The sequence below is a fragment of the Camarhynchus parvulus genome, chromosome Z, assembly GCF_901933205.1.
Source record: "Camarhynchus parvulus chromosome Z, STF_HiC, whole genome shotgun sequence".
NCBI lineage: Eukaryota > Metazoa > Chordata > Aves > Passeriformes > Thraupidae > Camarhynchus > Camarhynchus parvulus.
Window position 1 is genome coordinate 33,729,801 of NC_044601.1, and position 27,210 is coordinate 33,757,010.

The 27,210-nt window shown below is 38.7% G+C and overlaps 2 protein-coding genes across 5 annotated transcripts in view; one reads left to right on the forward strand and one right to left on the reverse strand.

The window, feature by feature from the left end:
• SEMA4D (semaphorin 4D) overlaps window positions 1-16,393 on the forward strand; it is a 100,452-nt gene extending 84,059 nt beyond the window's left edge. For both annotated transcript variants that reach the window (XM_030968925.1, XM_030968923.1), the window contains 3 exons: window positions 10,790-10,999; window positions 13,719-13,816; window positions 14,318-16,393. In XM_030968925.1, coding sequence (XP_030824785.1) covers window positions 10,790-10,999; window positions 13,719-13,816; window positions 14,318-14,347 — 338 coding nt within the window. In that variant the 3' untranslated portion in view covers window positions 14,348-16,393. The remainder of the gene's footprint in view (window positions 1-10,789; window positions 11,000-13,718; window positions 13,817-14,317) is intronic.
• SECISBP2 (SECIS binding protein 2) overlaps window positions 14,630-27,210 on the reverse strand; it is a 28,355-nt gene continuing 15,774 nt past the window's right edge. For all 3 annotated transcript variants that reach the window (XM_030968927.1, XM_030968928.1, XM_030968926.1), the window contains exons 11-18: window positions 26,149-26,281; window positions 23,939-24,108; window positions 23,043-23,181; window positions 22,475-22,604; window positions 20,513-20,733; window positions 19,637-19,791; window positions 18,988-19,189; window positions 14,630-18,244 (exon numbers count right to left, since the gene is read on the reverse strand). In XM_030968927.1, coding sequence (XP_030824787.1) covers window positions 18,135-18,244; window positions 18,988-19,189; window positions 19,637-19,791; window positions 20,513-20,733; window positions 22,475-22,604; window positions 23,043-23,181; window positions 23,939-24,108; window positions 26,149-26,281 — 1,260 coding nt within the window. In that variant the 3' untranslated portion in view covers window positions 14,630-18,134. The remainder of the gene's footprint in view (window positions 18,245-18,987; window positions 19,190-19,636; window positions 19,792-20,512; window positions 20,734-22,474; window positions 22,605-23,042; window positions 23,182-23,938; window positions 24,109-26,148; window positions 26,282-27,210) is intronic.

The window sequence follows — 27,210 nt, forward strand, 5'->3', positions numbered from 1 at the left end:
ATATTTTGTGGACTAGGTCAGTCATTCCTTTTTCCATTTTATTTCAAGTGGTGAAGTACATACAGTAATAACTTCCATTTTATAGCAGATAATATTATCTGAGGTGTACAGGAGGACAAAGCTATTTTTTTCATTGCAATTCAGCTTTTTTTCCCAGTTTTTGTTTGGATTGTTACAAATTACAATTTGTAATTGCTGGTTTAAACTAAGTATGATTTAATGGATCAAAACAGGTCTTCATATGTAACCTTATTCTTTAAAAGAAGAAAGTATATGGATTGAATATAAAAAGTAGTGTTGTTCCATATTGGCATCTCTGTTAGTGTTACGTGGAAGCAGATCAAAATGCTTAAGTCTTTATTAGCATAGATCTTAACAGAGGCGCTATTTGTATTTCCATGGCTAAAAGGAACAACAGTGGGATGAAGGCTCATTCATAGACTAGAATCATTCAGCTTGAAAAGCACTTCTCAGCAGTAGTTTGTTCACTTTTGCGATAGGCAGTTTGGAAACTTGGTAGTCCACTATGAAAAAAAAAAGTTAAATAGCACAGAAGATTTAAACAGTTTGATAATTGTGCTACAGACTTAGGCTTCATTTTAGAATTACTTTTTTTTAATCCAGCAGTGCCCATCTTAACATGATGCTGATGCTGCTCCTAAAAATTGTCAGTAATTGTATTTGCCTTAGTAATCAATTTAGGAAGGAAGGCGCAGTGTCCTAAAGTCAGCATGTGGGCTCCATTCCTCGGGAGGTGTAGGGGTGAATACTGGAAGAAACTCTTAACAACCACCTGAAATCCAAGGGATACAGTAATGCCACAGGGTGGGGTCAAGGTGACCCAGCTATGGAAGTGCTTCTAATGCCTGTCGAAGCAGGGAAGGACTGGACTTTGTATTATGGATAGAGTTTTTGCTCCCTTTGGGAAGCAAGGCAATTGGCTGACATATCACACTCTTCTCTTGCCCAGAATTAACAATTTCAGTATCTTGATTTAAAAAACAAAGAAACCAGCAAATGCAGACCGGCACACGGAACTGGTGCAAATATTTGCATCTTTCTGGGTCCTGCACGTGAGGATATATGAATTCATCCTGGGTGGGGGTGGCTAAACAATTGCTTTTGCAAGGAAGGTCTCTCTTTGGATTTGTTAAAAGTTGTTCAATGTCAGTTGATATTTCTTTATATTAACATAGCTTTAGCGGAACATGATTTCTCTCAGTTATGAATAAAAGGTAAAATGTGTTTGCAAGGAGCAAAAGGGTTAAATAAGACTGGCAGAGAGTTAAACCTTGTGCCTGGTTGTCTGCAAGGAAGGATATGGCATCAGTAATTGTATGATGCAAATACATAGATTGCCACATCATCCAGTAAAAACCTCAAAGCTTACTTTTAATTAAGTTTCTAACTTAATTGTTATTTTATCAGAATTGCTGAATCTCTTCCTTTTTTTAATTGTAAATATCTGTTTCAAGCTGTCTGGAAACTCAGCAGGAGTTGGTGAGTTATTTTGCTTGTCTCTTACTCATCCCACATGTTTTAACCTGAAAACTCGCCTGAGGATAAGACTTTACAACCTTGTAACTGGCTCATTTCCATAAGGTAAAGTTAAGTGGATACAGCACGAACAGCACTAGTGGCAAACTGCTGTATTTTTTCTGAAAAATAAGTTTTTTCAAGCATGGCATACTCCTGCTCTTCTGGAAAAGGGAGGAATAAATCTCCCTTGGCAAATTTGCTCCCGGTTTGTCTCCCAGTGTGTCTCACATTTCTCCAGAGACCTGTCTGCCATATGTGTGTGGGCAAACATTAGATTTCCTGCATACTTTCTCTAATATAAATTTTCTCTCCCATTACAGAATTTTAAAAACTTTTAAAGGCAGTTCAGGCAAGTTTCAGATAAATTGAACAAAATACTGCAGATCCTTGAAATAAAAAACAAGAAAAAGTCCTTCACAACTGCTGTAAATTGTCTCCATAATCTGCTTGCTGTTCAGCAGAACTACTCTGGTTCAGGGGAGAGACAGTGAGTCGCTGATGTACACACCTTCTGTATAATTTCTCTGGTGTGCTCTGCTGGAATTAGGTATAGTAGGAACAGGTTTCTTCCAGAGTTTTGGTTCTGCCTGAAGATGTTTTACTGGCACCTCCTCCCCCAGCTTTAGAGTAGTATCTCCATGTCCGTAATTTCACAGACAAAACTAAAATACAGTGAGTGTGCTGTGCAATAGTTTAAATGCTTTTATAATCAAACACTGAAGAACCCTGTGCTTCAACTGCAGGTCAAGCCTCTCTGTGTCCATACTGTCAAGATGACTCCCTCCCTTGATTCATCTGTAGCTGGAGATTTTACATATTGGATTGTTTTCATTCTTGACAAAAAAAAGAAAAACAAAACCAGTAGTGTTGACATAAAAGTTCTCTGAACTTGGAAATACACTTTCAAGGAGTTCCTGTTTCATGGAGTCGCTGAGATGGGTATCTGGTAACAGGTACAATGCCTGTTCCCTGTGGTTATGCTATTTTGGGAGTACAAGAAAGTTTCCCACATCTGTGGAGGAAAAGATCCGTAACTTGCAAGAGTCAGAATTGCAAGTAGATCACTGGAGATTCCACTTTGGTGGAGCCTGAAGTTGCACTGAAAGACATGCAGGAGGGCGGGGGATTTTTTTTTTTCCTCAGGAGGAGGAGGTCACCTGTCAGAGACTGACTTACCCATGGAAATGAGTAATTCTTTCTTGGGAGAGGTTTTTTTTGCATCATTTGCATGATTGCATCAGCCATGGTGCCCTGGGGTGGTCTGGTCTGGTGTAGAGCTCAGTCAGGAGAGGCATGGAGGTGTGCAGCAGCCAGAGCAGAATGAGGCTGCCTAGGAATGTTCTTCGTGCTGGACAAAGTGTCCAGAGTGACAAATGACAGCATTTAAATTACAGCATATCACTATCTTACAATTGACTTTACTTGGGTTGTTGTTCTCTGTTCTTAGAAGAACACCAATATCAAATAGCAATTTTTCATGCACTTGTGTTTTATAACCAGTTGAAGTTGGTAAGTGGCTCTTAATTACAGCTTTGGAGAGATACGATGTTAGTTTTTGAAATGTGAGAATGGTTCAATTGGTAGCCTTGAAAGGAAGAGCTCTGCATCTTCCAGGACAAATCAATCCACTGCACAAATATTTCAACACTTAAGAAAATTTTCAAAATTTTATGCAGTGTATTTTGAGATTTGAGCAATGATGCTTTCTTGAAGCAATACCCATGACTGTAGTCTGTGTGCTTAATAAGTGGCTGGTTTAACTTCCTGTGGGTAAGTTTGCACCTTGTTAAACAATTTCATAGCCCACGTTATTAATTGTCGCCTCAACAGACCTGTTATCACATGCTATTTGACTTAATTTCACTGTATTTGGCTAGTTATCTCATAGCCATTAATTTGTAATTTTGTGGTTTTGTACCTCTTTTTTTCAATTATTTTTGCACTGATTATACATTGCTTAACAACACCGTGGCACTATCAGACCTTTCCTGTGTTCAGATCTCTGACATGCCATGTTTATTATTATTTAGGATGCATTTGGAGAACCAATTGAAAAATTAAGATGGTTCCTTTAATACGTGACAGAAAAGGACTTGAAAGTTATATAAAATTGGGTAAATATTGCCAATCTGTTTTGCATAAAACTCACAGACATTAAACACACCTTTGTTACTTGAGATTGTGATATCTTAGGAGTGTAATTTTCTTACGACAATGCTGGTGTTTCTTTTTTCAGACATGGGGCCTGCTGGGACCCTCCTAGCTAAGTCTGCATGCAAAACCAACAGCATTAAACACCTTTGTAAGTGCTGTGGTTACCTGAGCTCTGATGTGAGCTTTATAGTGATTTCTGTAATAAAATTTAAGATTAATTATTATTAGTGACATGGATGATGCATTCTTAAATTCTGGCACTAGCATCAGATTTTGAAACATTTTTGTAAAAATTTCCTTTGCTGTGCAGTTTAATGTGAAAAGACTGTGGTCACAGTATGAAATACCTGGAAAGGTGTGCAACAAGAATTCCTTTTTGGGTTTTTTTTTGGGGGGTTTTTTGGTTGTTTTTTTTGTTTGTTTGTTTGTTTGTTTGTTTTTAATTGCTTTTGGGATTATTTTTTGTTGTTGTTTGGTTAGTTGTTTTGTTTTAACTTTATATTAGTTTTCCAGCAAAGACTAGAATAAGTTCAGCATCAAAATAATTTAAGCATAAGGCAAATTAAAAAGTATCAGGCATCAAATTGAAAAAGGGGAGAGCAAGAAAAAAAATAAGTGGAACCAAAAGCATCTTGTTATTTTTTCCTCAGAAGATTTCATTAATTTGTTGTTTTCCTACATTTCACAGTGTGCAGCTGATTACACTCATACAGGTTTTTCCTGCAGAATGGGTAATAAGGTGCAGTTGGGAAACATCTAGTGTGGCTTTTCGTAGTTTATAAATGGTCAAAACATAAAGAAAGACCCTAAAGTACCTTGGGAGATTCAGTCCCCTTAGGACTAGCAGCTGCAGCCTGCAGCGGTCCCTGCTGTTGCACACCTTGTGGTCCCTTGTGGCTGCACACCAGTTGGTGTTTTGTGCGCTCAGCACTCACTCTTGCAGGCTGCATCTCGTGTCAGCACAGGGCTTGGGGAAACAGAGCCCTTGCATAGTTTTCAGAGGTTTCCACTGGTAAAAAAACCAGTTTTTCACCAGTTTTTACCCTCGCATGGTTTGAATAAGCCACCCTTTTGAGAGAGCAACTTGTCAAGGATTCTGTTGAGGCCAAGGCAAAGAGCTGGTGCCTCCGTGCAGAAGTAGCTCTGTGAAGCAGCACCTTTGCTATTCAGTTGTGTATTTCAGCTTTTCAGCTTGCTTGGGGACTGGGTGCTGCATGGGCTGTCAGCAGAGACGAACTGCCTGGGTCACAAAATGGCAGTATTCTCCTTTTGAATTTAATGTACACAATTCTGGGAGACTGCGAGGGAGCAGAATCTGCACCAGCTTTTGTGGTGTGACTAGGTATGTATAAAAGGAGAGGCTTGCTTCACACTGGGGGCTTTGAGAGCCGAATGCCTCTTGGGATGTCTTCTTTCGGGAGGGGGATTCACTTAGGTGTGTATTTTCTTCTCTGTACCATTTGTCTGCAGAAGTTTACCTGACCTCCCAGTTTAGTCTTTCTTTTTTTGCAGTTCAGCATAAATATTTCAGCTTTTTCACCCTGCTAATGTGGAACTCTTGATTCAGTAATGTCTCAGCTTGAAGCAGTACCCTGGTAATAACTGCTACACCCTGGCCATGATTGAGCAGCTGTATTTCCCAGCCCTGCCCAGTGAGATGTGATGGGTTTGAATCTGCACCATAACCACAATTTTACGCTGTTTTCCTCAGAATATCTTGTTACCCCCTGCCAGCCAGGATTGCAGCCTGACTACCACATACACTTGTTTTTCTACCCCATGAGAGCTACAGCCTGTATACTTGTAATTAGTAATCCATTGGTGTGATAAACTGACTACTAATTTAGACCAAAGCTGTCATCTTTTTTAAACTATTTCAGCAGAAACTGCTACCGGACCTGTCTTAGCATATTGTGTGCATTGTCCCCACAGTGGAGATGAAAATCTCATTTCCATCTCTTCAGTTATCTTCCTGCTAGATTTACCTGTCAGACAAAGCAAAAGCAGTAGTTTGTGTTCTCTGGAGAACAGAAGTGATCTTTGGAGAGCATGTTACTCCCTAAAATATGTTCTCCAATTTTCTTCACTTTATTTTAAAACTTAATATAGTGGCCTTGTTAACTGATAGGATGGCAAAAAATAATTGGGCAAATGCAAAGTGCCAGGGGAAGTTTGGCTGGACATCAGGAAAAGGTTCTTCACAGAAAGAGTGATTGGGCATTGGAATAGGCTGCCAGGGAGGTGGTAGAGTCATCATCCTTGGAAGTGTTTAAGGAAAGACTGGATGTGGCACTTAGTGCTGTGCTCTAGTTGATAAGGGGGGTGTTAGGTTATAGGTTGGACTTGAGGATCTCTAAGGGCTTTCCCAACATAGTTAATTCTGTGATACTGTGAAAGCAGAACCTTTTGTTTGTTTCTTTCTTTGTTTTTTGTGACAGTCCCTGGTTCTAGCTTACTAGCGCTTCATCAGATTTTTTTTCCCACAATTATCTAGGTTCCAATTGCAAAACCTTTGTATGGACACTCTCAGTGAGCATCCAGATAAATGCATGAACAGTTACAAATTGTGTTTTTCTCTAATGGGGCAGTCAGCTGTGTTGCCGACCTGCTTTTAAATTCCACTCTGAGAAGATGGATGCCATGTCCTGCTTGCACCTACGTGGGCTCTGCACCACATTTAGTGACTGGTTGCTGCTTCCAGCTCTTACGTGGTTCACGTTCCATAGGAAGCACTTCCTGCTTTTCATCTGCCATAATTAGGCTGCATCAGCTTGTGGTGATGATGTTACACAAAGGGATGCGTAATTTAATGAAGCACCAGGTGTCTGAAGGACCTCATGCATTCTTCAGTATGAAATACTTGGTATTGGAAGTAAAATTCTTTGGCATTTTAGGGAGGTCTGTTTCCTTGGCTTCTTATTGGCTTTTTTTCCACTGCTGTCAAGCTTGTCTTCTAGAATGAATTGCCCTGATTTAACAATCAAACACCAACCAATGAAAGTACAAAAAAAAATACACCCCTGTTTATAGGGGGTACAGGCTATGTAACTTGCACTCTATTTTCAGAAAACTGCTAAGATGCTTGTCTCAATTCAAAGATTTTTTCCGCCCACTTTTCTGATCACCTTCCCTCTGATGGCTTCATTTCATACTGATTTATTATTTTGGTGTCTTATCAGCAGCAATGACTCAGACTCCTACAACTCAAGAAGCTGTGACCAGCCCTAAATCTTTCATTCACATACTGAGTACTGCTGGTGGTAATGTTTCATGTTAATGATTGACTAAGCTCTTCCTGGGCTAACTGATGTCTGTTTTAAAAAAAACCTTCCTGCATCCAGATTATAGTGCCTTTTTAAAACTTAATCCCTGCTCCAGATGAGAGCTTCCTGTATGATCTTGGTTTTCAGAAATCTGGGATGTTTGCTTTGGTAGAATTCAGCAAAGCTGCAAGCTTGATAACAAGCATTAAATCCAGATGCCGTTTTTAATCTGATGCACGTGGTGAGCTTTGAAAGAGGTTTTGATGTGTATTGGGTTATACAAAGGAGGTTTTTTGTAAACCTGAACTTCCCATCCCTGTGGATAGCCTCTGGTAGCAGTTCTTTGTCTAGATTATAGGAATTTGTGTAAAAGACTTTTTGTTACCCTGGTAGAATTTCTCTCTGGGATACCTGTCAGTTATCTTCTCTGGATTTTAATTTGCTGTCAACTTGCAGAAATTATTAGCTGGAGTGTAGGCTTTCTGATGGCTCCTGCTTCCCCTGTCTTGGAAGTGTTTTCATGAATATAGGGAGTCTTGTTCAAATGCTACCCTTCTAGCTTCAAATGCTACCCTTTAGAAATTAGGGAGACCTTGTGCTGAACCACCACCAGGGGTAGTACTGCTCAGGTTTTATAAGGCAGCTTCACTGGGCTGCTTTTGAAATGTCTCCGCACTCTCTGACATGGCAGCGCTTGGCACAAGGAGCCAGCTTGGCCAGTGCTCATTCTTGCTCCCCCTGCCTTATGTCACTGAGCTCTGCTTAATCCATAATCTACTTCTTTTAAATTAGTGTTTCCAAGCTGTCTTGAAAACCATATGTCTATTAGGATGTGATGCTTATATGACAAATGCTTAATTTAGTCCAGCTTAGCAGGGTGCATCCCCATGCTGCTCTGAATCTGTATCTGTATACTTTAGCTCTTTCAGTCTGGTTTTATTTACTTAATTCTTTTAACCTTAGGTCACATTTACACCAATAACCTAGTGAATGCAGTCAGACTGTGGGTAGAAGATTACAAGCAGTTGCAGTGGTTTGATTTTCTGTGCTAAGAATGGTGGTTGAATTTTTTGTCTCATGGAAAATATTGAGAAAAAGTCATCTGGGTATTAAATATGTGGTTTTTGTAACCCAGCCTGACTAGACATATGTCAGAGAACCCATTGTGCTGGCAGAAAATACAAGGGCCATTACTACTCTGGCCATTACTGCCTGGGAATTATCATTTCATTCAAACTACTGAAAACAGAGAAAATGAAATCTCTGTGGGAAAGAAGCAAACACTTCCACAGTCACTGCAAATTTTGAAGGCCTTATGCAAAGAAAAGGGTAGTTCAGATAATGCCACGAAGTTTCTTGTAGTTTTGTTCGATAACTGTTAATTCCCCTTCTAAAATCATCAAGGTGGTGAAGTTGATTTTATTTAATCATGTGTAACTAGTGTAGTTTATTGAAGCAATGTTTTTGAAGTTAACTGTTTGAAATGTATTTCATGGCTGCTTAGACATAGTTACTTGTGTACCTGTCCTGGTGTGCTGTTTAATTCTCTGCTTGAATATTATGTTTTAATAAAATGACTTTCTTAAAATCTTTCAAGCATTCCTAACATGGATGGCAAAGTAAGTAGATCAGGTCAGAAACTTGTATTTTAAAGGTTGCACTAGACATGTAAAAACATTTGTATTATAATGACAGTAAAAAAAAAAGAGCAGAGTATATGTTTTTATTATTTTCCTTTATCTTCAAAAATTATTTCCCTAACCATTACATTGGAGTCTGAATTTCTCACCATAGAGTTGTAGAAAACTTGCATTTAACAAATGTGATTCAAAATTTTTGCAGATGAAACTGTGTCACAGTGTATTTTTTGTATTGATCCATCCTGAAAATGAAATCAAAGTAGAGAAGGTAATTGCCTGAAAGTTGGAAACAAGATGCACTGAAACAGGATCAGGAAAATCCTGAGTACTGCTTGCATCTAAATTTTGCTGTCAACCAGTGTAAGTGGGGATGAGTATGTATCTTTGGGGATTTCCAGTGCTTCTAACTGCACAGAAAAACAACAGAAGGGTAAAATTGCCTAGCTACACTTTATAAGAGGCTAATCTGAACCAAGACAGCTTGCAAAATTTCATATATAAGGAAATTGCTGCATTTTAACCTCTTGGTGAAATGTGGATGTAAGCTGAAATTTTGGCAATTTTCCAGCACAATTGGGGTCTTCAGTACTAGAAAATAGAGCAGGTTCTCTGGTGTGAATAGTACATTTTAAGTTTAGGGAAGTGTCTTGCACTAAACATGCTGCTTCCTTGCATGGCTCTAAAATAACACTTAGAGATTTGATATTTTGCTGTGCTTGCACTTACCATTCCTGCCATTTGTCCAAATTCCAACTTCATATTTAGGTTACTGAATAATTTGTCCCTGATTCCAGACTTCCCATGAACTTAGTGACATGTAACCTATCTGCTGTTAACTGTAAAATGAGTGCAAACATCCATAAAACACATTAGGGGGGAAAAAAAAGGGGTATGTGCTAGACCAGCTGTTTTCAGTCCAGTGTGTGCTTGCCCTTTCTGCTTTGTTAGAGCTGCTGACAGCTCTTCAGACTGTGCCACTTCCCTCAGAGAAACTCTACAATGCTTTATCTAGATCATGTCCTCTATCATTCACACTTACCCTTACTGCTAATTTATGTGTTCATATTTGTGGGAGATTTGGAAGTAAGACTTAGGGAGATAAGAATTTGCCATGATCTCCTTTTTACACAATGTAAAAATGTCTACTGTCTACAAATACGTAATATGTACACAAATGTAAAAACTATTTGAGTTTTTTTTCTGTATCATTATCTTAAACTTAATGACAGAATTGTATTTTTCTAGGGAAAAAATGCCACATCAACTTGCACTATGAAGTGCTCACAGTAAAAGCCATAGTAGGCTCTGTCAAGACATTTGCAGCCATAGTTAATTTTCTTTTTACCCCAAATTTCTCTTCACATCTTCTCTTGCTAAGGCTAGTCTGGATCCTCGGCCCAGAGGGAGAAATAGTCATGTTTTAAACATAAGAATTACCAAGTTCTTAGCTTGGCCCAGATGTCTGTATTTTAAATGGAACGGTTCTGATGCTGCCAAGTGCACTTCAGCCAACCTTGCTAGCTAGTTTTCTGGGAACAGCTGTTCTGTCCTCCAGGCTACTGTCAATCTCTGATTTAGTCAAATGTTGCCCTTGCAGGTTAAGACAAAGAATAGTAACAAAGCTAAAAAATTCGATTGCTCTTTGTTGTTGATCCAAGGTTCTTTCAAGCTCTGTCTTGCTTAAGTGCCTGCTGTGACTACTGGTTCTGTGCTTTTTCCAGTTCTTCCTCTTTCATTACTACTTCCAGTATCTTTGACGCACGAGTTCTTGAACTTTTCCCCTCCTGGCCTTTTTTCCAAATCCTGCGAGGCATGTCTCAGGTGGTTTCAGCTTTGATCCAGGACCTAGGCTGGGCAGCAGTAGGCAGTGTGTCCTTGTGCTACAGGAGCTGGCACAGGCAGATGGTGCTGGTGTTCATCACTGGCTCTTATTGCGTGTGCTAAGTTCCCCGTTGTGAGAATCCACACAGAATTCCTCAATACAAACCCACATCTTTGGCTTGAACCTAAATTTCCCGTGCTAGCTCCTCTCAATCCTAGGTTTTTTGTACCCAGAATTTCAGCTGAAGAAACCTAAGAAACATTTCAATCAACCATTTATGTTTTTGAGCCTAATCTTGACGTGATGGGGTTTGTATTCTTTTTAAAGACTCATCTTCTATTTTCTTACAGAATAACCTAACATTTTCACAGGTCCGGATAACTCCTACTTTGTCTGGAGGAAGAATGGACAAAAGATGAAGGCATGCATCACGGAGCAATCTCACACGCTGCTTGATGGCAGAGTGCATGTTCTCAGTTGGGTGAAAGATTCAGTATCAGAAAACACAGAATACAGATGTTCATTCATCTCAAAAGTTGGGAACACAACATCAGAAGTGCTGATCACAGTGGAAGATAAAGGTACGCTTGTTTTGAGAGCAGGTTTGGCCCGACCCTGATATGAGTAAAGCTCTGTAATATTCACCCAGAAAATGTGCATACCTAAAGATGGTAACTTTTGCCTACTCTATTAATATGCACTTCATTTATGGAAAGGATTCAGCAGCATAAAAACTCCTTCCCCTACCCCCCCCCCCCGCCCCCCGCCAAAGGACTAATGTAAAATAGCAGTTATGATCTAGAAATTGAACCAAAGCCTGATAAATTAATTCAAAAAAACTGAAAATCAGATGAGTAATGGAGAGCTACAAATAAGTACTCTGATAGAATTCTACAGGGTAATGTAGAAAAATTCTTTAATTTATAAGGACTTAAGGAAGTCATATGGTAAAGAGAAGCCCCCACTATGCTGGATTTTTAAAATTGCATGATTTGTAAACCACTTATGGTTTGGATTGGGCAAAGTCATTCCCTCTGCTCCATTTGGACACTAGCTAGGCAGGAGGGCAGTTAGGTAACTTCAGCAGCTGCAGGGTTTTGGGGTGTCAAGACTGCCTGCTGCAATGAGCTCTTGAGACCTTACACAGGTGTAGAGAAGGTCTGAATAGCCTTTAAGAAGACAGCAGGAGCAATGAATATGATACAGCAGGGATTTTCTTGGCAAGATGCAGGAAAAAATAGGAAGCTAGTTAATACCAAATGTGAGTCTGTTGAGGAAGGCTCAATGCTTCTTTTTTCAACGACAGAGAAAAGCCATGCAATCAATCCAGTTACTTTGAAGTCTGTCTCAGAAGCAGAATTAAGAGCATCTCAACCAAACCCCTGTAAATGTAAACCAGACAGAGGGGCTCTCACTGTGCTGTAAAAACATACAACTGTTGCTACTGTCCCAAAAGATAAATAGAAAATATGTCACCATCAGTCTTACATTCTGCAAAAAAAGCCGGCAAATAGACCAAGATGAGTCACATAGCTCTTTTAAAATTATCAGTGTAAGGAAGTATAAGGAACTCTTGAGTGACATGACGTGGTGTCTACAGACGGTCGAAGGACCAGACCCAGCCACAGTGGGTTTAGCAGGGGCAGGTCCTGCCTGACTGACCGACCTGGTCTCCTTTTATGACTAGGTGACTCGCCTGGTGGATGCAGGAAAGGCTGTGGATGTTGTACCTGGACTTCAGCAAGGCCTTTGACACTGTCTCCCAGAGCACACTCCTGGGAAAGCTGGCAGCCAATGGCTTGGAAAAGACCACTTCTTGCTGGGTTAGGAACTGGCTGGATGGCCGGGCCCAGAGAGTGCTGGTGAATGGTGCTGCATCCAGCTGGTGGCTGCTCACCAGGGGTGTCCCTCAGGGGTCTGTGCTGGGACCAGTTCTGTTCAATATTTTTACTGATGACATGGATGAGGGTGTTGAGTCTTTCATTAACAACCTCAGGATGATACCAAGTTAGTGGGGGAGTGTTGATCTGTTGGACAACAGGAGAGCTCTGCAGAGGGGCATGGACAGACTGGATTGATGGGCCAAATCCAGCAATATGAGGCTAGACAAGACCAAGTTCTGGGCCTTGGACCAAGTCCAAGTGTTGTGGCCACACTTTGGCCACAATAACCCCCTGCAGTGTTATAGGCTGGGATCAGAGTGGCTGGACAGTGCCCAGGCAGAAAGGGACCTGGGAGTGCTGGTGACAGCAGGTTGAACATGAGCCAGCAGTGTGCCCTTGTGGCCAAGAAGGCCAATGGCATCCTGGCCTTTGTCAGCAGCAGTGTGGCCAGCAGGAGCAGGGCAGTGATGGTACCTGGTACTCAGCACTGGTGAGGCCTCACCTTGGATTCTGTGTCTGGTTCTGGGCCCCTCAGTTTAGGAAGATGATGGAGCGTGAGGTTGAGATGCTTGGAATATGTCCAGAGAAGGGCAACAAGGTTGGTGAAGGGTCTGGAGCACAAGTCCTATAGCTGAGGGTGCTGGGGCTGTTTAGCCTGAGAGAAAAGGAGGCTCAGAGGAGACCTCATCACTCTCTTAGAACCGCCTGGAAGGAAGGTATAGCCAGGTGGGAGGTCAGTCTCTTCTCCCAGGTCAAGAGGATACAGGCTTATGCTGTGCCAGAGGAGGTTTAGGTTGGACACTAGGAGGAATTTCTTCACAGAAAGGATAATTAAACATAGGAGTAGGCCGCCCAGGGAAGTGGTGGAGTCACTGTCCCTGGAGGTGTTTAAGGGAAGATTGGATGTGGCACTGGGTGCCATGGTCTGGTTGACAAGGATTTGATCATTGACAAGGATTTTAGAAGGTTAGATTTGATGATCTCAGAGGTCTTTTCCTGATTGATTCTGAGGTCCTGTGATTACTGAAAAATGGAGAATACTAACTGAACATGTCCATCACGTTAACTGGTCCTCTCCCAACATGTCACTCTTCTCCCCAGGCTTATGATCTACCTGGAGCATTCCTGTGCTTGTTAGATGGGTTTGAACTATTAATTTGTACATCCTACCTTCTAGATCTCAAATCACAGCTAATGGCACTAAACCCCTTTACTCTGGAGGCTATTAAGTTTGCTGCACAGTGTAAGAGACATAACCATTTAAACAAAACTTACTGCCAAATAACATGATGTAGAACAAAATGAAGGATGGTGGTTCCTTCTAGCCCCATTCCTGCAGGACAGGCAGTCCTGGATCTGATCACGTACTGACTTCTGCCATTATATGGTTATGCAGTCACCCTGTTTCCATTCTCAGATAGTACTGGTCAGGATGCATGGACCAAAGAATTTGACACCTGGAGAAGTGCCATCAGTGAACATGACAAGATGATGCAAAACTGGAGGAAAACGTGGGTAAGACTTTTATAGACTGTCTCTTGCACTTCCTGAACTGCATGTACTTATATAACAAAATGATCAGTGTTCCTGTACACACCATCATTCCTGACCCACTCAGCAGTAAAGTCTATGTATGACATTTATTGCAGTTGTGTCAGCTTATTCCTTCAGTCCACTAACCAAGTGCTCATCAGTCAGTAGTTCTGTTCCTGCCCAACACAGTACATCTGTGTATACTGAATGGAGTAGATAAATTTCATCGCATCTGTAGACTAACTGGATTGCAGAGACTACTGGACTTCATAAATGGTACTGTCCATAAAAGCTGACCTTTTTTATTTTTAAAAGAAGTCAATACCCATCTCTTAATATTTTTTTCCAACAGCTAGAAGATCACTTTTGAAAACCTTAGACATTATGTGCTTGCTGCCTGTGGAACAGTTAGTATAGGCAACCTTAAGCCCCATTTTCATTTTTAGAGTGGTATTAACACATCATTCTAAAATTTTTCTTCAGGAGACCTGCAACAAGAGAAACAGCCTCTAATGGACAAAGGAATTAACAGGCTAGAAGGAGAAACATATGCAAGTTAAGAGTACCTGTTACTCTTATTATTATAGCATTTGGAGATGTCTTTTCAAGTGTTAGTGCTGACATTAAGACCGATATTCAGGAGAATCACCTCAAGCATGAAGTGGAAGGGGATATTCTTACTGCACCAAAGCTAAGTTACATGGTACAACAGAGGCCACCTATCCCAACTCTGCTATTCTTATGTCAGCTATTTTAGCTTAATAAAGAACAAAAGTAGTCTCAGCAAGATTTGTGCTGTTCAAAGAATGTGATATGTTGTTTTCTGTTTTGAGTTCATTAAGCCAAACAGATAATTTTGGGCTTGAGGATCTTGACATTAGATTTAGAAATTAGGACGTGGATCACATTTATTTAAAGGCATTTCAACTTGTACACTTATTTTTCTTTTACTATGTTTACCCTTATGGTGCCAGTGTTTTGAAAAGCATTCCTTTCTAGTGTCAGCAAGCTCATTTGTTTAAAGATATTTCCTTTGGTAATTGTGCTGGGTTTTAGTTAATTTTCTTCACAGTGGTTGGTGTGAGAATGTTTTGGATTTGTGCTGAACACAGGGCTGATAACGGAGAGATGTTTTTGTTATTGCTGAGCAGGGCTTGCACAGAACCAAGGCGTTTTCTGCTTTTTGCACTGCCACAATGGCAAAGAAGTTGGGGGTGCATGGGAGGCTGGGAGGAGACACAGCCAGGACAGGTGACCCAAACTGACCAAAGGGATATTCCAGACCATGTGGCATCATGCTCAGTACATAAAGGCAGGGGGACACATTTGAGTGATGTCATTTGTATTCCCAAGTAACCATTATGTGTGATAGGCCCTGCTCTCCTGGAAATGGATGAACACCTGCCTGCCCATGGGAAGCACTGAATGAATTGTTTTGCTTTGCCTGTGTGCATAGTTTTTGCTTTTTCTATTCAACTGTCATCATGTCAACCCATGGTTTTCTGGCTTTTACCCTTCTGATTTTCTCCCACTGTGAGAGGCTGGGTGGTGCTGGCTGAGCTTAAACCATAACAGTAATAAAGTTTCTATACCAAATAAAGAAGTTCTGACTAATGCTTAAAATACAGATAGAATACAAAGTATGCAAGAAGACTCTTTAGTTTTAGCAAATTCTTCTTCTATATTTGAGATAATGTAGCTTAAAAATTCTATGAATTCAAAGACCATTCCCTATGATGATCAAGTGTGATGATCAGACTGATAATGTGAGGACCTACACTATCCACAGTAAAAGCGTTCTACTGCATTTACTGCTCAGTTTGTCCTTCTGCACCTAAGAAACAAAAGTCTGATGTATATATTACATTTTCTCTATTATCTGCTCAATCAACAATCTGGAAGCAAGTAAGACGCTCCCTAATAATCAGTCAGCTCAGGGGGAGAGCTGCTTCGAGCAGTATCAGAAAGCTTCATACTTCTCCCTAAGTTCTCTCCTAACTGGTAAGATTTAAATCAGAGTGTTTCTGACATTAAAGAAACCATTCTCTTCATGCTAAGACTTGAATGATCCTTTTTTTTTTCAGTATCAGACCACCTTGTCACACATGCAGGGTGAAAACTCATTTTTTTCCTACTTTTCTGAACCATTTTCCCTGTTTTTCACATAGGCATTTCATTAATGCTGATGCAGACTTCCAACACCAGCAGAGTTAATTTTTTCTCATTTGTTCTCATAATTTTTTTGCTCTCAGGACAACTATAAATAGACTTTTCTTGAATTGTTTCTCCTCCATTTGTTGAACCGATTTGGAGCACACTTAGTTCTCTGCTCCAAAGTTTAGTTCTGTGGAGTGAGTGGGAATACAAAGTAAGACAGGGGTCAGGGTTATGGATGATGTAGTTAAGCTTTGCTTTGTTTCTGCAGGAAATTACTGCAAGTAGTAAAAAGTTGCCAAATTTTTTGTTTAGCTCAATTTTATGGGGAGAAAAAAAAAGAAAAAAAAGAAAAATCTCTGTGCCAGCATTAGTAACACTGGCTGTGACACCTTATAGTAAATTTTTTTATACCCTCTAAGAACTAGAAATAAGTCCCTAAGATTGTGAACATGTAACGTTTCTGAAGTTTTATGCTCTTCTAGAGTAAGACAAAATAGAAAACATGGTCAAAACACAAATTTCTTTACCCAAACTTCTTTACCAAGTGATCCTTATTCCATGCAATGACTGGGTTTATCAGTTCCAGAATTTTAGATGTGTATCCAAGTGGCACAGGTACAAATGAATAATTCACAACTTACCTTTGCATCAAGGGTATATGCTGGCCAAAAGCATGTTTTGTCATTGGGGCCTTTCACCCCCAATTTCCATTTAAGATTAGAAGGAACTAATACAAAAAAGATCATCATCATAACTAGTGCATTTCAAGATAAGGCCAGCTCCCCTTGTCAATGTTCTTTCCCAAAAGTTTCAGGTAGAACATTTCAGGTATCACTAAATTCCTGTAAGACAAGCTTACTTAAGTCACAAGCATTCTTTATAGAATCAATATATTGTAACAGATTTTATACAATTTATTGACTACAAAACTGTTTGCATTTCAAAATTACTTGAATTTTTTTATATCACTTCTATCATCACAAGGCAGCTACTTTCCAAAGTATTGCACTGCAAATGTTCAGTATGGTGAAGCACTTGCAGAAACACCTCAGAGATGCTGAGCAGCATATGGCATCTGTATCACCTTTCAGAAAAGCTGACACAAGTTATATGTGCATCCCTTCAATTACTTTCTTTAGGCCTGTCCTCAAAAACCAGTGTGTATATAGGCCATTCCCACTAAGGTGCTCCACCACTACTATAAGCACATTTCGTTTTTACAATTTTATTTCCTATAGGATACAAACTTCATTTCTTATAAATTTTTCTATTTAGATACAAACTGGGATTGCTCAAAAACTCATAGATGTATATACCAACACACCCCAAACTGAAGGAATGAGCAGTCTCAGCAAGGAGAAAGTACAGATAAGCAGGCTAGCACATTTGCTGCCCTGCAATATCCTTTAACTTCAAAGCAGGATGTATGATAAAGTAGTCTCACTAGCAAGAGAAACATCAAATTTATAAAAAGTCTAAACAGAGCACATTCACTTAAGGAATTTCAGACCCTTGTAGTCTGTACTATCTCCTTCACACCTGATGTATGATCCCCAAAGAACAACACAGAAGAGCCAACTAGAACTCTGTCTTCATGGCCTTCCTTAATTAGTTTACATCAAGCTACCTGCCTCAAATTAATTTGTTGCTGGCTAGAATAAAGTGACATCAATAGCAGCCTGCCCTTCTGAGCAGACTTATTTAGAAGAAAAACTAAGAACAAACCCACAATCAAACAACAGCTGAAGTTTTTTATGCAGGAGTTAAAAATTAAGGGCAACTCCCCTTCTGGCTCAAGGAATCTCTTCCAGAAGAAAATTATTTTTCTATCAGATTCTTTTGGTAAATTCTACCTCAAGAAATCAATGCTAGTCCATATAATCATTAAAGTATGCTAAGCCAGTTAAAGTGGTTTGGGGTTACAACAATTTGGTGTTGTCATCTGCTATAATAATCAGAGAAACACACACAACATAAAAACATTAACCAGTGCCTCATGTGCTCCAGTGTACATTTTGCTTTAAGGGATTCAGAACAGTTTGCTTAGCTAACTTCAGGTATTTCTTTAGATTATGTTATTTTTCTACCTTCTTCCTAGGGATCTAACAGAAAAAAATAAAACCCAATAGAGCTGGATCTGGATTTACTGATGGTCTTCCAAATTCAGTATTGCCATGTCAGCAGTTGCACTCTTTTCCAATTCTAGTGCGTATGGGTTATATTCTTCTTCAAGTTTTCTCTTCCAGACTTTAACTAGGGAATATTGGAAAAAAAAAAGAAAAAACAACAACCAACATGTTACCATATAATACTTGAGGAAAAACTTAAAATGAAAAGTCAACCCTGATTTTTTACTTCCCCTTCAAAATAAGTGCTGAGATCAGCTGACACAAAGGCATGCTGGCATTTACCTTATGCAACATCAGATGACACACAAAAGAACAACTTAAGAGTGATGGGGTCCACCGATCTCCTTGTGTCCAACACTCTACTCAAGTAAGGCTAACCCTGAAGGTGGTTCCAACTTTAAAAAAACAGTAAGTTTTTAAAACTTTCTATCTGCAATACATTGCATTGTCTGTTGAATTAAGAGCAGAGCTGGAGGAAAATGTTTCTACAAAGGAGGGCTTGTGGACAGGAAGATGCATCACAAATAGGCTTCAATACAGAAGTTACTCTACCATAGTCATAGAGTATGGACATCCACAATTAATCTTAAAAGGATTTTTTAAACAAATAGAAATGTAAGTAGGAGCTCTGCTAAGCCTCCTTGAGCAAAGCAATGTGTACTGCCTGCCATTTGTGGATTTCAGGGAGGAACTTTCTTTAATACTTTTCAGTAAAAACTTCAGATTTACAAAAAACCCCAAGAATTCACCCCCACCTTCCCTCCTTACTAATGACTACAGTATATGTCATTTGCTTCAGTGAAAATCACAGATCTGATGAACATTATGAATGAAAATGGAACTAAATGCAAGTCAGTTAATACTTACTGTAATTTGGTACATCCTCATCTGAGTCCTTGGAAGATGTTTTACAAGTTTCTAACAAGCCATTTTTTTCAGATTCAGGAGTTAAGATGCTGGGTTGGGTTTCTCTTAGTCCTGCTTTAGCTTCTTCCTCTAAAGCTGCTATCATATCTTTGTAGGCCTTCCTAGCCTCTGTTGTCAGCTGTACCATTCTATGAAAATGATCCTATGGCAATGTAAAATACAAGAGTTTAAATAATGCAGTAAGTTTTAACATCTCCTTAAAAAACTAATGAGTATTCCTTATTCAGAATGTGAGGGTTCATGTATAAAAGTTGAGCAGCTTAGTATGTATGAAGACATGAAAGACACAGCATTTATCAGGATTTATAAAAACAACAGTTCTCTTGGAAAAAATTATTGAGGGAGATAAAGAGGAAGAGGATGTCAGAAAAAGGCAGCAAGAGTAATTTGTTTTAACAGTGCTGACTGCCTGTACTTCTAAAATCAGTTTTTCATACAAGCTATGTATATGACCTGTGATGAAGAGTCTAAGTTTGCAAAAGCAAAACAAATAAAAAAACCCTTAAAAATCACAGTATTTTCATCTCCTCTTCCAAGTGAAAAGTGAAGCTTTTTGAACAAACACAGGAAGTGACTTATGTCAGCTTACCTGAGCCCCATCATAACTGAAAATTCCCACCACACTCACAGGCACTGCTTTGTTCACACAGCGGCCCAGGGCCTTGCGATTTAGGGCAAAAACAAATGGGATATTCTGCTCACAGGCACAATCAATAATGTTGTGTAGGGTCTCGTCCAGCCCACCTGCAGCAGACAACACAATCAGGCTGATTGGAGCTAAAGAACCATACTGTTAACAGATGGCAAAAAAGATCCCAAGATTATGGGTGCATTCTGAAACTGCACCTTATAGGAAAAAACAGAGATCACAACAGTAAAGTTGAATATCCATTTTTAAAGGACAACTTGACATTTTTTCTTAATTCTTAGTTAGCATTAATTTTAGACTGCTTCTATTCCACGTTTTACTATATATGTAGTACAGTCTAATCTAGTATCAAAAACCACCCAGCTGCTAAGGAATTCTTTTAATGACATCAATTACAACAATTACAATAACTTAATGCCAATAATGATAACTTTTAGGAAACTATCACTAGTGATTTATTGTCAGTCCGTGTTCTAAAAGAGATTGATACAGTGGACGCCTTGTGATGGCAGAGCTGGCATCAGCAGCCTTTGGATCGTCTCAGCTGTGTGGCGCAATTTTTTGTGCAGCAGCACAGCAAATCAGTAACTAAAGATCCTAATCTCAGGTAACTTCTCCCACCCCAGATAGTCTTGACTCACTGACAGTTCAGCTGCACAGCAGTAAACAATCTGAGCAAGGAAGGCAACTTTATATGGCTGGCTTTCAAATGATATTCAAATAAATTCCTCCAATAATAATATTGCTGTCAATATACTGAACCTTCTTTTTTGCATTTCTTTTATTAAACAGATTTTTTTTTTGTTAAGAACTTACCCTTTGACTGAATCTTTTCACAGTTAGGAGAGATGATGACACACTTCAGTTTTTTCAGCTTCAGATGTTTCAGGACTTCCCTAAGACCCATAACAAGCCTGCGTTTTATCTTGGCCTTTACTGGGTCTTTCTGATACAAGCGATCTTGGAAACGAACCAGTTCTTTTAAGAGATCTGTCACACAACTGTCAACTTCTTTACTAAGTACCTGGCTGCAGTAACTGGAAGAAAGGAGCAATAAAACGGTTACATTCACTAAAATTACAAATATGTAACACTTAAATCTGTAATACATTAAATATACATTTAAAATTCTATTCTATGTCTCTGTATCTTTTTCTGTTTCTACTCCAAACACGCTTGTTATACACACAAAACCAACCAAAAATTTACTATTTTTAGTGTCTGAAAACTTGAGAGGAAGAAGTTTTGTTCCTTGTGTTACCTGGCTTCCTAATCAAACTATATTAAAAATACATATATACATGTACAATGAACCTATCCATCTGTATCTATATACAGATATATATTATTCCAAGAAATAGGTATGCACATATATTTTTCTAGTGAAGCATTTTTCTGAGTGCATTTATTTTGACATATATAAATTAAAGTACAAGCAACCAAAGTACAAAATTCTGACTTATTTCTGTAAGTTCAAGGCTATGTGTACCAAACATGGAAAACTGTATCACATTCCTGCTCCCTGCGTTCATGTCTGTCATCCCTTTTCACTTATCTGACTATGGCTTTGTGATGTTCATAAGGAAAGGATACAAAACAATGTAATTCACTCTCCTAATACACTCTGGGGAAGATCAGGATTAAAAACTATTTCACCCCACCCCACTTTTACACAAAGATTTTTCCGGTGAAGAAGGGTAACAAAAAGAAAAACTAAAGATGCATCAGCTGCATTGTCAACAGAAAGATTTGCCAGTGGCAAATTTGCATAAGATAAAGAGATCACAACATCTATCCTGAATCTTAGAGATACAATTATTTCTGTATTTTATTTAGGTTTCAAGAATTTTTACTTACTATTTCCTATTTGTTTCCCTAAGTCTTGAAGACAGATCTACTGGAACACTAAAAAACCTGATCTAAAAATAATCTAAGCTTTGCTGAATGCTCGACATTCTGTAAACTGAGTTGTCCTTCACATAGTCAACCCAAACTGTGCTCTCAATAAAACACTGTTACATAGGCACAAATGAAGCAATTTTTTTTGCAATTAGAAGTTAAATTAAGAATTAACACAGCAGGAATGTTTGTATCATTATTAACCATTACTATGACATGAACTGCAAAAAAACCACCAGGGGTGGATTTGCTTTATGGGAGGGGAACTAAAAATTAAGACACTGCTGTCCTCAAGAAACTTTCAAGCTTTCATGACTGGATCTCTGACCTCTTCACGTATTGTAGTCACTATTTCTTTTTTATAAAGAAATGTATATACATATAATCTTAAACATTTAGCTGAAACTGCACACAATACCTCATTAATATTACCTTTATTTCTTTGCCCAGCCTCCACATAAAATGTCATGTAGTTTCTTTAGATTTTTGCCATTTGGTCTGGCAGTAGAAAACCAAATTACAACTAAAAATACTATTTAAGAAATAAAGTAGCACACCTTATTTGAGCTGTTACCCCATTATTTAATATAAAGTACTTATATTTTAACAGCAGCTTCTTGTCTTTCCTTAGCCTCTAGTGAATTTGGGGTTTTTTTCCTTCAAGGAATAAACATTGTCAAGTGAGAATCATAAAACACACTAAGTCTATAATTTCTTTTTATGTCAGCTTACAGAAAGACTGAAAGAAAAAAATTTAGAGCCTTCAGTCTAAACTCCACTAAATTTTGCAGAGAATGCAACTGGATTACGTTGTTTGAAAAATGCCATATTGGTGGTACTGTGCAAAGTGAGCCATCAATAAATACAATCAATACTTACTCTCTAAAATTCCTGCTGTGGATTTTTGGAAGAGTGGCAGTTAGCTGCTTTGTAGTCACAGAACCTTCTTTAGATTCCTTGATCCCCGTGTGCTCCAGACACCCTTCAGCAACTTGAGTTTCTGGAAGAGCTATCATGTAAATCAAGATATTTTCATTGAAAAGTCAGCCCAAAAAGCCTTGTGAAAAGATTAATCTGTCAAGCATGTATGGAAGAGTCACTGCTTTAGTATTAGAAGAGTCTGCGGTAATAGGGAAACAGGTATAACCTTTTTTTTTTAATCTCATAGGGTTTTTTTCTCATTTCAAACCTCATTAATTGCCAGAGGTAGGCAGGAACTTTCCTTACAAGATATCACAAAACCACCAGGCAGAAAAGTGTGGAACAGTAATCAGAATCCCTATTACAGACTTCCAGCTTTGGCCCACTTTACAGTCAAGATAAGCCTGAGGTGAATCTCAGAAAACTCTGAGGCTGCAGCCTTCATTTGGCAGTATGTAGTACTAGTTTTCTAAAGTACCAAATGTACTCAAATACATACTGTATTACAGGTTCCCTCAAAAGATACCTGCTTGACTATCCTGTAGAAGTGCTGCATTTTCAGTAACATTTCCTTCTGTCTGACAAATGTTATCTTCATCTTTTGGTGCTGCTTTCTGTTCTAACAGGTGCTGCTGTTTTCTTTGTTCTCTTTCTTTCAGAATAATCTAAAAATACGTATAAAAACCAAACCAATTTGATGTCATGCAGATAACAAAGCATTACTCTTACCACGTATTTACACAAAAACCATTTATAAAGATATTCAGCACTAGCATCTGAAGTTTACAACCCTTACTTTCTATTTGCACATAAAAAGAAGGAAAGATAATTCTTGAATTTACATAGGAAAGGACTTTTACCTTGATTACCAGTATGTGGGTGGAGAAAATATTTACTAGGGATAAACTACAAGGACAGAACTAAAGTTAAAAAAGTCCTCTGTAAAGAAGATGTGACAGGAAGCAAAATGAATGGGCAAAGAGGGAAGATACAACAGACATCACCAGCTGAACCTAACACCTGTAGCTGCAGAATCAGCTGGAGTTCAGGCTTGGAAGAGCACAGAAACATTAAATATGACCTCTGTTTGATCCATTTTCCTCAGTCCTGCAAATAAGGTCATCTTTACCAAACCAAGTAATATATCTTTGCATGTCTCCCTTTACCAATTATGTGTGGACACTTTTGTAGTGGCATTTTATCAATTGATTCAATGGAGAAAGTGTATTTTTTGGGAATTTGTATACGCCATTTAGCAAGAGTACCCTCTTCTACCCAACCCTCTTTGAAACCATGCAAAACTTAAACTGAATTCAGACAAGTGGACACTGAGATGCAGATCTCTGTATGAGAAGGCTTAACAGATTCCCAGAGTAATGTATTATCCTATAGTTTTATTATTTAAGATTAAAAAAAGAGGACCTTTTTAAGGGGTGTTGGTCTCTTTGCTTTAGGTACTTCTCTCTGTTTCCCTTTCTTTACCAAAGGAGCACTGGAATCCAAGGGATTATGAGGCATCTTTCCTTGGTTTAAACGGTGACTTCTCGTGGCGGTGGCAGGGTCTTTAGATAGCAATGGTACAGCACCACCAACTGAGATTTAAGAAGAAATTTGCATCAGACAACTAAAATGAGTATCTGAACTAGAATCCAATTTCAAGTTTAAGACTGGTATACACATATTAAAATTGTGTTGTGTTGCTATTAAGAATATTTACAGGCAATCCTGTATCATTGAACAATGTTATTTTTAAAAGATACTCCTTACAAAAGACTGCTATGTCCCCTACTTCTGTTATACCTCTGGAATCACAACCTCTGTCTCAAAAGCAGAATCTGATCAAACACTGCGGTCCAAGCTACCTTCAACACCATGCCATACGGGCCTGGTAAACCTTCAGGAATTTCTGTGTTTCATGGCGGTGGCACTTCCTCTGCCACAGATTCCGTACTGGGTTAAGATAAATACTGAGTTGCAGTATTACAGATTTTAGATTTACTTGCTGTAAATAAACATAAGCATTTACGCCTACCTTTTGTTACACCTTAAGGAAGCTAGATGAAATTCACTTGCAAATGGGTCATGAGTAATGCAAAGCTACAGCTACGTCTCTTTTGCTTAACCTGTAAAGTTCGCTGAAGATGTCCACTTTACTTGCATTTTCTCAGAGGGTTTAGAGCACAGGAGCTTTAAATGACTGGACAAATTACTAAACCTGGATCTTTCACACCATGACCTCATACCAAATAAACTGCTCTTCCTATCAGTAGGAACTGCTGTATCCTGTAGAGCACTTTGTCAAACTTCAGTTATCTGCAATATAAAGCAGTTCACATTAGCAAGTCAATGGAGAGGATGACTAAGTATCAGTGGAACCGGCTTGACACTTCCCTCTGTGACTCAGGCAACCTCTCTCCTCTAAGTACACGAAAATATTGTCTTAAGCCATCTTCATTTACTGTTTCCACAGTATTTATATGCAGATCCTCCCACATCACATGCAGTACTCTTACCGTAAACAGTTTACATCATAAAACTGCTACACTGATGTTTCTTTTTCATCTCTGTGTATCAAAGGCAAACCGAGAACACTGCCAAAAATGTGCAGCATAGGTGGCTACAAAAATTGAAGCTGGATTTGCAGTAATAAATAAGCAAACACTCTGCAGATACATATTTCCTTAATGTGTACATCACCATTTCAAGTTCACCGTTTTCATGTTCCTAAATTTGATGACTTTACCAGTATTGTCTATAATATGAAGTAGTAACTGGAATAAAAACAACTGTCTGTGGTGACACTCCTCTCCATTCTCAAAACATTAAAACAATATAAAGCTAAAGTAACATTGCCTTATGCTTCCAGGATACAAACATGACACAACAATTTCTCTTCTGCAGCAGATTCAGGCACAGGAAACTTAGTATTAGAAAACAGGTATTTTGACCTGTACCTTTGTGGCCCACCATCTACTCATCAATCCATGCACTGTATAGTTTTACAGAAACAAAACTGGTTATGAGCATCTCTGCAGCATTGTGTCTGATTGACCCAAATGAAAATAAAAGGAGATCAACTGAAAAAAATACTTTAAAAAAGCATCTCATAACTTCCCTCAGCTTAGTGAAGGAAAATCTCACCAATGCTTAGCATCTTGAGCTTCAGATTTAAAATCTCAGCTATCACATTAAGTATTGTGAGATGAAATCTCTTGTGATTAGATCTGTTTATGAAATAATTACTAAAAAAAATCTTTGCTGAAATAAGAGAAATTTTACTGTCACTGAATGCTACCAAATATTGTGGTTCCTTCTGCAAAATATACTACACCAGCATAATTAAGATTAAATTTTGACCTGTAACAAGAAATGCAATGAGCTGCCTTTTTCTGCTTAAGGACACAAATCAGTGTCCTTAAGATATTTCTTTCCATAAGTCTTCTGTCAAACAATTCAGACTGCCATGCTTTTTAAATTTCTTTTTAAAGAATCTTCATTTTCTCTAGTATTTGGTGAACTGTGCTCTTGCCTGCATAGAGATCATCACAGATAAGAAATCAGGCTACATTTAATGTCTGAATACTTAAAAACAGTTTAAGGTGAAACAAAGGAAATTACATAGTAACCAATACCTGAAAATACCACAGGTTTAGGAGACTGTTTCGCCTTCTCTGTTTGCTGCTTCTGCTCCAAGACTGCAAGCATGCCACCCAAATCCAACTGCACTGGAATTTGACTCTTCTTACCACTGCTCCTGGATGTTTCCTGAAAAAGTTCAGCACCAGTTAGTAATGCCCTCCACTTCAGACTGTAAAGAACCTCGTTTTTTATGGTATAATACACTCTTTTAACATCCTTATCCACAACACTTCTGATCTTTAATGCCACTCAGTGACCTTCAAATAAACATCAACTTTAATGTCAAAAAATAGTAAAAAATCAGAAACAGTTCAGTTAACTTTTAGAAATGCTACTGCAACAAAGCATAAAAGAATAACGTCTTCAATAAAGGAAGGCCTTTATGTCAGGGTCCCATTTTGGTCAGACTGTCATCTATCTCTGAAAGAGATAAAAGGCATATCAGAATTTAAAGTTTTCTTAAAAGTATAGAAAAACTACCGTGATTCTTTTAGAGTATGTGACTGCAGCACACAAATCATTATCTCCAATATCTCACTAAAAAGAAAGGTCATCATCTTTGCACCAGCTCCTCATAAGCACTCATCTTTCTCTCTGCTTTGAACAGAAGGCAAAAACCATGCTCCATATTTAATACAGCAGAAAATAAAAAGAATAAAAATGAATAGTGTGGTGAAGACTATGAACAAACTACCACAGCAAAACATGCAAAGGAAATGACTGCCAGATTTGGCACTTTTAGAAGTCTTATCTGGGGGAAATCAATTCATTGTAATTGCTGTTACAACACGGTTACAGAACATGACTTCCTCAGTCTTTAACTGGGATCTCACCTTGCATCAGAGCTGTGTCAGAACTACTCACCAACACAAAACTACTTCCTGACCTCACTTATTTCTCCATATTTCTCCTCCTTTCCCCAAGATAAGGGGATCTCCTTGCCTTCCTGTTCTGTCAGAACCACTTTCTGTTAGAACCACTCCCAGTTCCTTTCAACAATCAGTCTGGACTGGATTTATGCCACGATCAAGTAAAACAGGTGAAAGCAAAATTCC